Raw genomic sequence first — 12,642 nt, 5'->3', positions numbered from 1 at the left:
TATACTCATATGCTTGTGTGTATTTATGCTTTTTAAATTTTTACACATGATTCTTAAGTTTTTAAATGTATTAAGTTTGTCAATATTTTGCTAAATGTAAATGGTTTTGATTTGGGTCAGAAGTATCCTTTACTGAATCTGAATCAATCTGATATGGGTTATTCGGATTCTGAGTTGGATCCAGATGCAGGACTCTACTAAATCCAGTTTTTTACACATCAGAGGAAAACGGGGCCCCCTCCTCGTTCTATTTGGACCAGGGATGGAGGCGGGGATGAAGGTTAAAATCAAAACCCATGCAGGGATGAAGGCAGGGATGGACTTACGCTTTCTCCCACCCGGCTTCGTTCTCAATCCTCGTTAGTAAACTAACTAAAATGTCTTTAGGGATGGTAGTAGACCCGGGAGAAACGCGGTCCCACCCTGCCTAGTTTTATTTGAACCGAGGATGAAGGACATGAAACTAGAATAGAGACGAAGATGGAGGTTAAAATCAAAACCAGTGCAGGCAGAGCGGGGTTGGAGACCTTGTTCTCCGCCCCGGATCCGGTCCACTGTTATGCCTAGAGAGATTGGGATGGAAGGGGCAGACTTTTGTTTGTTTTCATTTATTTATTTGTCTAATAAGAAAATCGGAAAATTAAGTAATTATTTATTTATTAAAAAGAAGTAAAGGGGAGAGAAAAGCAAGGAGAAGGTAAGAAGGGAGGAATAAAATGTAGTAGGATGCCATATTTTCTGGGATGCCGAATCGGATTCGGAGGCTCTCTTCATCGCCAGCTGGGCACCTTCTCCCTCTCTTCTTCTTCTGCCTCACTACCACCCTCCTCCTTTCGCTTCTACAGGAGATCGGCTTCTTTTTCTTCTCCTTCTTCTCCTCTTCCATCGTCGAGGTTGGTCCCTGGCTTTCGATTCTTCCCGAGAATGGAGGTATTCCGCTGCTCTGTTTCTCGCTTTCTTCGTTCCCTTCGAGTAAGACCCCGTCGGATACATGCATGGATTGGTTTGATTGGTTGATTCCATTAATTCATCGTCCTCCTTCTTTGTTTTGATCGTTATTTCCAGTTGCAAAAGGAAGAGGGAGTTCAAGTTTCCTGTTTTCCCTTATTTGGTAGGCAGAGCTTGTAAGTGATTGGTTGGTGGTGTTTTGGGGAATCCCCATGAACAGATGCTAGAGAGAGAGTGTGTAGATGGATGATTGGATATTGGGTTGGTAGTGTTTTTGGGACTCCCCATGAACAGATGTGAGAGAGAGAGAGAGATGGTTGATTGGATATTATGTTGGTAGTGTTTTTGCGACATGAACTGATGAGAGAGAGAGAGAGATGATGCATGGGAAATTGTTGATGGTGGTGGTGTCTGAAGAAAGTGAGTGTTTGATTTACTGATCGGCAGTCATGTGAGGTGATCTACAATACCCTTATGTGCCGTCAATACAGAATTAGTCTCTAACTGTGCACAATTGATTGACGGAAGAGTGGAATGGAATTGGAAAGAAATTGATTGGTTTTTTCGAAGGCGCGTAGGTCTACTTCCATACGATTTCCTCCTACCTCTTGCTTTCTGGTGTGTTGTTTTCGGTGGATGGGTTGGGAATGACTTTCATATTTTCTTTGTTTTTACCTCTATCTACTGGTTTCTTCTCTTGCACGAGGTGTTCATGATGCATATAAAGCTATGTTTGGGAGCGTTGAGTCGAAGGTTGTATTGTGGTTTCCGCCATGCTCTCATACACTCTTTCTGTTTGGGAGCAGTGGCATTGCTGAAAGCCTGAAACAATGCGTTGGGACTGGTGTTGGCACGCCCAACACCACATTTCAACACCTTTCACGAGAGCATGTTTGTGGTAACTCCATCTCTCAACATCACGCATTGGCAAAACGATATTTTGGCAACACACTGAAACCGTGTTTCCATCCCATTGCAAGGCTCCCAAACATAGCCTAATTGATCGCACGGTCAGTAGCATAGAATATCCATGGAGGTATATAATGTGCTTCGATTGTATGTTGGGTTCTATAACGTCGTATGTGCACCTCATACTGTTGATTATGGTCTATTTAGATTAGACCGTTAGACGATTGTACGTTAATGCATCAAGAAAACTTTATTTTTTGATCAAGCAGTTGACACTAATCCCACGCAGAGATGTCAGCCTTACTTTTAGAGGTCCTATGCAGCGCAAAAATTGAATCGATTTGTGGTATTAAAGCTCATATTAGGAATGGGTTCCTACATCCTGGTGGAAATGTAGAATTGTTATGCAAGGGTATAGAAGATCACTTTTGATTGAAGATATATTGCATGTAGTTGTCATAGGAACATGGAGTTCATGGTGTTTCTGTGCTTTTGGATACAGAGAAAAACAAGGGATAATGTCTATTTGATATTAAAACCCATTTTCTGATTGCACTAATTTAATGGTTAGCTAAACCATTGCAAATCGAAGTTGTTCTTGACTTGATAACTTATTTGAGGTTGGCCACATGTGGGTAGTGTTTTTGGTTCATTACAGGCTAATTTTGATACTTGAATGATATATACGGTTGACATTTGTGTTCATCTAATTAAATACATATGGATGGTCTGAAGTTTTATCAATAATTTTCCATATGCTTGGTTGTTTGTCTATTAAAGAACCAAAATACGGTCAAGGGGTGAGCAACATAGTAAAAAAATTGGTCTCGGCTGTATCTTGGCAAGGCAATTTCCTGCAACAATATAGGTTTAGTTGATAAATCTCTGGAAAATCTTGATAAATGCTCGGCATTTAAAAAAATTAAAAAATATAAAATAGCAGAAATAAGAAAATAACATGTTTAGATAATAAATTACACATATAATAAAAGAAATAAGTAAAAAATATAAAAGGAAGAAGAAAAATACATTTAAGATATAGAAAAGAAGTACAAAAATAAAATCAGCTGATAATAACGTGATATTATCTGACAGTATCAGTATGTTATCGGGATAATATCACAAGATTTTGTCTTTAATATCTTTTTATGAATTGACAGTGATATTATCATATGATATTTTCAAAATATCGCTTATATCTGTGACTATGGTGAGCAATGAGAGAGCTTTTTGCGAGAAGTTTGGACCCTGATTGAGCTTGAGCTCAATTTTGAGGCTTGTTTAATGAAACGATTTGCACTCATTCTTGAGTCTAGGATCATTAAGAGCTTGATAAGCTTGTTTAATTATTTTTATGAATATATATAATACTCACGCATGTAGACTATATAAGCCTTTTAGCATAACAGAAGCTTATGTTCTGGTGGTAAGGATGTTCTTTCAAATAAAATATGACAGGTTCAATCCTGTCTTGGCTAGAGCTTGCCCCAGCTCAACCAACCAGAGTTTGAATGTGCATCTCCATGCTTAGCCTAAAGTTAAGCCCGATATGCATGTAGTGAGCAGTGTTCAAACAGAGTAGGCTTTGACTCTGTTTAGAGAAGCATGCAGCATGTGTAAACAGTCAGATGTGTATTAGACCTAGTTCATTCCTTGTTCCCGGCTTTGCGGTGTTTTTTCATGATCTCAATTTTTATGGTATCATTGATTGTTGTTTCTTTTATAATTTATCATTTCTTTTATAATTTTTTATGAAGTTTCCAGTGCTTGAACAGCCTAGGCTTTGGCTCAGTTTAGAAAAGCGTGCAACATATGTAAACAATCAGATATGTATCAGACATAGTTCAACCCATGTTTTTTGAGTTTGTGGTGTTTTCCATGGTATTGATTTTTATGATGTCATTTATTGAAGTGTAACCTTTTAATGTTGTCCTTTCAAATGGATGACATGTCCATATCCTTGGAATTTTCTTCTTTATTGATGATGCTGAATCCCCCAAATTTTCTCCTGTTGACATGCATCAAGCTCTACTAACAATGGGTTTTTTTCACTGCATGGCTGCAGTCTTCATATGTCATAGGTACAAGAAAAGAGTCTGACATCTAATATATGTTTTATATATAGTGAAAATACAAAGTAACTTGGGATATTGAGTTTTGAGCAGAATGATGGATGTAAAGGCACATCCATATCCTTATAATTTTCTTCTTTGATTGATGCAGCTGAATCTCCCAATTTTTTTCCCTTTGAAGAGTGTCAAGTTCTCCTAACAATAGGCTTTTCGCATTGTATATGACTGTAGTCTGCTTGTATGCCATAGGCAAACAAAAAAAGTATGACGTCTAATTTGTGCTTTATAATATGGTGAAAATACAAAGCTACATGGGATATTGAGGCTTGATCCAAATGTTGGACCTGATAAAGAAATGTGTCGGTTCTCTTATTTGAGTGCCACAGGGAGCATCTATTTGTATATCATCATTGTAGCCATGCAGTTAGCAATGAATGGACTGGAAAATTATCCTACTTTTAAATATGAAATGTTAAACTATAAGAACTTCTTTCATGGATCAGCTTTCAACCTACCAACTGTTGGCTGTCAAGAATCCACAAAGTGAAATGTTTGGTACCATGCAGGATTTTTTCTACTGCCTTATCAGGTCTTCTGCACTTGCTTGGAATGTGCCCATTCAAAGAGTTAGGTTAGCCTTAATTGCCTTTAGTAACCTAAGGTAGTTGTACCCAACATCACCAATGTTTGGTCCTTGATTACAAAATGAAAGAAGAAAAGAATAATGTACTAGTAAACTAATTATAGAATAATCTACTAGTAAACTGATTATAGAAATTTCAAATTTGATCATTTGATATCAATAAATTCGAAAACTACCTTGCAGTTGTTAAATATGTAACGAATCTCAAGATTTCCAGATCAACTTGCTTGCCCAAGCAATTTTCTTTGCTTAACTACTAAAAAGTTTCTGTTGTGTGGTATTCCTTATCATGGTAAATTCAGCTTAGGTGGTGCTCAAAATGAGTTGGCTGGGTGAGTAAAAAAGCATTAGTTTTCTGCACAGTTCACTAACTTCAATATGAATGCTACAGCATATGCCGAGTTATCCAATTTGGAATTAAAGAAATATCTCTAAATGGATCTGTTTCTCTTTTCCCATACTGTCTATACCAAAATAATGGATTTTTTATGTATGTGTCAGTCATCAAAAGTGGATTCTGTGTGTGGGAAGCAAAACAGAAAATTAAAAGTACATTTCAGGAAAAGATCATTAAAAACTAAACCAGAAAAAATAAAGAACAGATTGTGATTACATTGTACCTGACATGAACCTCTTAAACAGAAGACTCTTGAGATTATTAAAGAAAAAGAATGATAGTTGTTCAAATGTTAATGTGGATTTCATTTGGATGGAAGTATTTGAACATTTGAGCAGCAGGACCAAAGCCTTATTGCATGGTCATGCTCTGTTTATGTTTCTATTCAACATGATGTGATTTATATTGGTATTAGTGTTCATAATTCCAGTCTAATATCTATGGAAGAAAGAAGTTGATATATATATATGGAAACTCTTTTTTGTGAGTGTCAATTCTTTGTTTCCTGTTTATATGTGCAGCAGCTTTTCTTCAAAATCATGTTGTCCTTATAGATGAACAGTGATCTCTGCGGTATTATCTTAGCTTGATAGCTATTTCTATAACTTGATATCAGTTTCTTCTGGAGTTTGGACAGAATTTATGTCAATTTCAGCATTTTGTGTGACCATAAAATGCATTTATTGCTGAGATTGTGACTTTGTATTTCCTTAGAAACTTTGGAGCAGCAGTGGTGTTGACAAGAACAAATCAATGGTACAAAATTTGCAAAATTATGGGGTAATCAAATCAAAGAAAGTATCAGAAGTAATGGAGACTATTGACAGGGGATCGTTCATTCCTCCGGGGAATGATCCTTATTATGACAGTCCTATGCCAATAGGTTATAATGCAACTATTTCTGCTCCTCATATGCATGCAATATGCCTGGAATTGTTGAAGGATCATTTGCAGCCTGGAATGCATGCTTTGGATGTTGGTTCAGGTACCTTTATTTAATTTCCATATCATATTTTATTTGTTTCATGTGCAGTATCTTGATTCATCTTCATTTTGGTTTAGTCTTTCATTTTTTGATATGCACATGTATGATCGTACTTCTTAATTTAATGTTATGTTTGGGTTTTTTTTTTTTGCTACAAAATTATGTTATTTTATGCATGGAAATTTTGCAAATGGCATATTAACCTAGTGCAACAAGTATGGTGTTTGAAAACATCGCCATGCACATTTTGAGTCTTACTAGTCAAAATGACCATATAGATATGTTGGATTATTAAAATTGTGGAATATATTAATCGATAATGTGCTTTAACATATCTTCGACTTACATCTCTGAGCCAATACTTTTTTGATGGATGGTTTTAAGTAGTTGATTATTTTCATCATGATTTGAATGAATGTGTTACACGTATTATAGTCATGTATCAATCAATGATAAGCTGATGCAGTGAACAGGAAGATTGCTCCTGAACTCTGCAAGAATAGACACCCTAGGGCAGCTACAAAACTAGAAAACTAGGTAAACAAGGAAAATCACCAAAAAAACTCTCAGAATTCATTCATCAAGCTCTCTTTCTCCTTTTCACAATGAATATATATATAGGGACCTTGGAAACCCTAATCCTATTACGAATCTGAGATAGATCCGAAACTCAACTAAGATATGAACAAGATCCAAAAACCAATTTCTAACTAGCATAATTAAAGAAAAAACATGAATAATTAAGATGGATCCAACTGGACCCTATGGACCCAGTAGTGTCTTTCTCCCACTCCTGCATCATAGGCTAAGCATGATAAGGGCAGATAGGAAAATGTTTTAAGCTCTTCCAGTTAATAGTTGCATATAATAGCTAGGAATCAGGATAGTGAAGCAGCAGACCTGGATGAAGTCTTAATTTGAAAATTCACGAGGTTGTCTATTAAGGGAAAACATTTAAAATCCTATGTGACCCAAGAGGAGGAAACAGAGAACTTAACTGACATGTCTAACATTTGCTTTTTTTCTTTTTCTCTATCAATTGGTATAAGCTATGTCACAGGGATTTGGCCAGACAGGTGCCACACCCGCGTTGACGCGATGCGGGTGCGGGTGCGGCACCCGGTGCGGTCAACCCATTTTTTGGTTTTTTTTTTAAATTGCCCTATGAAATGGGCTGCGAAATTTAAAAATCCCCTTTTTGGATGCTTGCAAACCTCTACAGTGAAAACCGATATAGAAATCCCACTCTATAGTGTTCGGTGTTTGTGAAAGTGATGTTTTACAACCTGTACATAATTCACCGTGTACTGCTTGTTTGGGGTTTTAAAGCCCCCTTCATATATTTCTTCTTTTTACTCAAGAAATACTATGGGTGACACTAAACAAAGTACAACATTTTCATTGACAAGAAATCCTTTAAAAAAAAAAAACATGAAACGGACTAAAACCAAGGAGAAGCAAAAGAGAAAAAAAATAGTAGAGAAAACAAAGATGGAGAAGAAGAAAGAATGAACAAGTAGGAAATTAAAGAGTACCAGCAAGTTTAGGAAGGGAGCGCCAGCTGCCATGGCCATTCTTCTTGATGTAATCGACCAAGATCTTGTCTTCTTCAGCCGTCCACTGACCCTTTTTCAACCCTTGCTTTTCACATGGAGCTCTCTCTCTCTCTCTCTCTCTCTCTCTCTCTCTCTCTCTCTCTCTCTCTCTCTCTCTCTCTCTCTCTCTCTCTCTCTCTCTCTCTCTCTCTCGGACGAAGGAGAGCCAAAAGAGTTCTGTGTGATCGACTCCTTCAGCTATAAATACTCAAAAGTATTCCATACTATCAGCTAGTCAGAGAGAGAGAGAGTCAATGGGCAAGAATTTAATGAGAAACGTAGGATTGGAAAACCCCAATTGCTGCTCTTTCTTCCTCAGGAGGCAAAAAGATCACAAGCAGCACGAAAACAAAGGCGAGAAGGGTTTTCTTGGAGTTATAATATATATATATATATATATATATATATATATATATATAGAGAGAGAGAGAGAGAGAGAGCAATGAATGAAAGATGACCCAGACTGGTTCAATGATGCGCTCTGTCAGGCATGAATTAAATGAGTTGTACAGACTTCACATTCACCTCTCCAGCTCTTCACCTCGATCATCGCGTCAGAGAGAGAGAGATTATTATCACTATTGTGAGTGCGAAGCGCTGGGCCTGCCACATTATCGCTCGTGGTTAGGCCCACTTTCAACTTCATGGTGTCAACGGGTTGGGTTGGGTTTGGTTCGGATTTAAGTGAAATCAAACTCAAACCCTATGTGAGATAATGGTACTGGGTTATGGACTTGAGTCTAATGGAATCCATCATAAGAAACCATACCAGGATCCTGGACTAGAGTCTAATTGAACTCATCATAAGAGAAACCATACCCGAACCTTATAAGGTTACATAAATCAGATCCAAACCATACCTGCTAAAATAATATTTTTTATCATTTTTACATTGCTAAAATAAATCTGATCCAAACCATATATATTTATTTTTATTTATTTATTTTTGCCTCACCCCCGCACCCAAGGTTTTTGAAAGTGCCGCACCCGCACCCATGTGACACAGGGTATAAGCAAGGTATTGTTGGTGGCTAAAGAACAAGTTATGTGATCTTGATTTGCAAGTTAAAGCAACATCTGAACCCTCTTTTCTATTCTTTTTGTTCCATATTTTGGTGGTCAGATTTTTTTTTTACGGTAGATATTTCTTTGATGTGTGAAAGGTCATGGTTATGTCTATGCTACATGCAACGCATCTGGTCTGTTCTTTTTCTTTTAGGAATTCTGACACAAACAATTGATGTGATTCAAGGAGTGAAAACTGAACTCAGTGACCAATACAGAGGAAATGTAAGTATTCCTCTCTAAGCCAAACTTCTCATGATGTTTCGGAATTTGCTCCTTTTGTGATAAATTTGGTATGGACATTTAAGAAGTACTAAACACTAGAGACAATTTTTTGTTTCTTATATGATGATTTTTATTTGCTAAATACTCTACTTAATGTTGTGGGTAAAGTGTTGAGATAATGTTGCGAAATTTGGTAGGATAGAATTTGTCTTTTGTTTTATTGATACTATGAAAACGATTTTAGGGAGAGAGAGAGGTAACATGAAAGGAGATCTTGACATTATATCTTTTTTTATAAAGTTCTTTATTTACCAAAAAGAGTTTTTAGCTGTCAACTTTATAAAATGGCATATGAAATACATTCTAGTGAAAATAGGACTTGTTCTTTTCTTGCCTTGGGATTTGTGATTTCATAACATGGTGCTTGATATTATTTGTTGTTTGGCCATTTAATAGATTCTATTTCTGAATGTGATGTGTTGACAGGAACTGGTTACTTAACCGCATGCTTTGCTGTGATGGTGGGATCCGAAGGCCATGCTGTGGCTGTAGAGCATATCCCCGAGCTGGTGGATACTTCCATTCAGAACATCAAGAGAAGTGCTGCTGCACCTTTGCTTGAGCAGGGTGCTCTCTCGGTGCATGTTGCAGGTTATCATTTGTTCTGATGCCATCTCTTGTCCAGTTTTAAACACTATTTATTTAGATCACTGAAGATCATTTTCTGATTCTTATATCCTTTGTTCATATAACCATTTACTCTGTGGCTATACTTAAGATGGTCGGCAGGGATGGCCACAATTTGCTCCTTATGATGCGATTCATGTGGGAGCAGCAGCATCTGAAATCCCAGCCCCTCTTGTCGAGCAGTTGAAGCCTGGGGGAAGAATGGTGATTCCCGTTGGAAATTTCTTCCAGGACCTGCAGGTTGTGGATAAGCAGCTGGATGGTTCTGTTGATATCCGAAGCGAGACTTCGGTCCGTTACGTTCCACTGACCAGTTGTGTGTCACAGTTACGCGGCTATTGATGCACATACTTGTCTTGGTGTGTTCTCATAAGACTATCTGGTTTTCTCTACGTATTGTTGCTGTCTGGATAGTTGAAGGCGATGTAAATCTCTTATGACGCCATTTTGTAAATGCTTTATATGGTTTACTTTTATAGGTAAGCACAGTCGAGACTTGAGAGTTGATAACTGACTCTTTGGTTGGGCTTTTTCTTTTCTGCTTTTTTTGTTATTTGAAAGAAGTTTTTTTTCATCTTTTCTGTTCTTTAAAATGGGGTGTGTGTGCGCATGTGTGTGTGCACGAGCGTGTATAAAGTCCACCGGGTGTGCCTTCTCTTTAATTAAGTCCATTCGATTTATTTTTAATCCGACGCCCATGATAATTTAGAGATAAATAGACCAACATAAATGAACACTTTTTTAGCTTAGCACTTTTGTGAGGTCATTGAATTTTAACTCCTATGAAATGTAGCGACTTCTTTTAAATTCACTTTCACTGGATTGAAACATGTAAAACGGACTTTATCAATGAGTAGGTGTACCCAGTGAATTTTATCGTTTTTTTTTTCAAATATGGGGTGCATGAGGTACACTTGCATCCATGTATTAGAGACCATAATGTTCCATATTCTGAGTTCTTTTGTTGATTAAACCCTACAAATATGATCAACATATAGCATTTATTAGAGAATAACTTTTGGATTATGTGATTGGGACGTACCTGCAGGTTGATCGCTATGATTTTAAAATCAATAGCTCACAATGTACCAAAATAAAATGATTAAAAAAATCGTGTTTTATGTCTAAAAATATGATATAAGGTGTATGGCAAATAGACTATATTGGATACATCCATATGGTATATATTAGCCTTAACGTGGGGTCGGGTTGCCATTATATACAAATGGTTTTATTTATTTATTGTTTTTCATGAAACTAGCCTTACGGATGTGATTTACATGGTTTGATTAGTGGGATTTGGCTCTTTGGCCATCCAGTTATGATGCATAGACACGAATGATCAACGGTCTTCAAACGTTTGTCCCAAGTGAACGCTTTAGCTACTAATTTTAGGGTTCATGGAAGTTCTGTGAACGCCATTTGTGTATAAGCTGAAGCTTGTATTTAAAAAAAAAAAAATCGTACCGCAAGTACTTGCATTCTAACGGCTTTCATTCAAAAAACAAGAACTTGGGTATCTCGTTGATTAGGGTGTGCAGGGAGCACAAAGTTTTTGTGGTGATCATATTTTCCATTTTTTTTCTGCCATATCTCGACTTAACATGAGAGAGAGAGAGGGTTCTTTTAGCTTTAAGCTCTATTTGGGAGCCAGTGTTGGAGAGAGGTGATGGGAGTGAAGATGACGCTGGAGTTGTCAACAACATGCTTGCGAGGATATAGTTGAAAATGGCTCATATCCACTCCCAACACCACACTCATCTCCAAAACCATGGTTCCCAAATACCTGTGGGGGTAGGTGGTATTAATTACAGCTCATTAAATACCATCTCCACTCCCATCTCTCGCTCCCAAACAGAGCCTTAATGGAGTTTATCTATAGACCTTGCTAGGGTTGAGCCACATTGGGGATGCAAGCTAGACTTTGCATTTGACATAAATAAGTTTGAACAATTACCTGGTTGGTAGGTCATGCAGGCACAAGATCACGCCAAATCAATCTTTTATAATAGGATTAGGGATGGCAGTAGACCGAAGAAAAACAGAGCCCCGCCTCGCCCTATTTGGACCTGGGATGGAGGACATGAAACGGGGATGGAGGCGAGAATGGATGTTAAAATCAAAACCTGTGCAGGGACTGAGGCAGAGAGATGGACTTACACTTTATCCTGACCCGTCCCCAATCCGCATTAGTAAAATAACTAAAATACTCTTAATAATTTAATAAAATTCTATATAACTCCTTTATATATTCCTAATTTCTAACTCTAAAGCTAAAATGATCATCTCCTTCTTTCGGTTGTCGCTTCTCCAGTAAGCTCTTCTTCTTCTAGTTGGTGTGGTCAATCCTTTTACGTTTCGACCTCCTTCTTTAGGGATGACGGTGGATCAGGGGATAATGGGGGCCCACCCTGCCTCACTCCGTTTGAACCGGGGATGAAGGTTAAAATCAAAACTCATGCAGGGATAAAGGTGGAGATGAAGGGTAGAATTTTGAGATGGGGCGGGGGTGGAGACCTTGTCCCCCGCATTCGCCCCGGTCCACTACCATCCCTAAACAGGATGGATGTGTTGCATTTTTGTTAGGTATCGCCAGTGGGCAAGGGGGCCGACCTCAAGGGTTTTACCAATTGGAGGCCACTCAATGTGCAGTAAGTGATGAGGGGGTTTTTTTACCTTGCATTGTCCAAAAAAAATGATTTAATTGAAACGATAGATGAGAGAGGTGATGTGTGGAGATGAGGCTAGAGTTTACAAGCAATAGATTTAGAGATGAAGTCTTATTTCTTCCAGCTCTAAAACAATTTACTTTTTTTGTAACCCTACTACTTCCAGCTCTAAACCAATGTCTTTTCCGTAAACAAGTCCACCCAAGTTCACCTCGCTTAGCTTGGGCTCATTATGAGCATGAACATTCAGCTCGACTTGCCGCAAAAATGAGCCAAGCTTGAAGACTTCAAGCTCGGCTCATTTACCAGCCAATGCTTCCCAAATAGACGTTACTCTTGGCAAACCTGAACTTGTTTGACCTAAATACTCCTACTGGCCTAAAAATTGAAATGCTTGCACCAAAGCAAGACTTGGGCCTGCACTGGACTCTGCAGAACAAGGATCTG

At 37.9% G+C, this 12,642-nt stretch overlaps 1 protein-coding gene across 1 annotated transcript; it reads left to right on the top strand.

The window, feature by feature from the left end:
• The first annotated feature begins 680 nt into the window (after nt 1–680).
• On the top strand, nt 681–10,031 carry LOC149833189 (protein-L-isoaspartate O-methyltransferase 1-like). Its single transcript, XM_090014971.1, has 4 exons — nt 681–930; nt 5,684–5,954; nt 9,326–9,490; nt 9,618–10,031. Exons 1-4 carry the CDS (start codon nt 727–729, stop codon nt 9,866–9,868), a joined length of 891 nt encoding a protein of 296 aa, XP_089871097.1. The 5' UTR covers nt 681–726; the 3' UTR covers nt 9,869–10,031.
• The last annotated feature ends 2,611 nt before the right edge of the window (nt 10,032–12,642 follow it).

Source organism: Nuphar pumila, chromosome 7 (genome assembly GCF_984573655.1).
Source record: "Nuphar pumila chromosome 7, dmNupPumi1.hap1.1, whole genome shotgun sequence".
NCBI lineage: Eukaryota > Viridiplantae > Streptophyta > Magnoliopsida > Nymphaeales > Nymphaeaceae > Nuphar > Nuphar pumila.
This window is presented reverse-complemented; position numbering and strand designations above follow the sequence as displayed.

Excerpts from the sequence above, each read along its gene's own strand:
- LOC149833189 (XM_090014971.1), top strand. The coding sequence starts at position 727 with ATGCCATATTTTCTGGGATGCCGAATCGGATTCGGAGGCTCTCTTCAT. Across the intron at positions 931-5,683 it reads GATTCTTCCCGAGAATGGAG|AAACTTTGGAGCAGCAGTGG; the intron begins GTATTCCGCTGC and ends GTATTTCCTTAG. Across the intron at positions 9,491-9,617 it reads TCTCTCGGTGCATGTTGCAG|ATGGTCGGCAGGGATGGCCA; the intron begins GTTATCATTTGT and ends GCTATACTTAAG.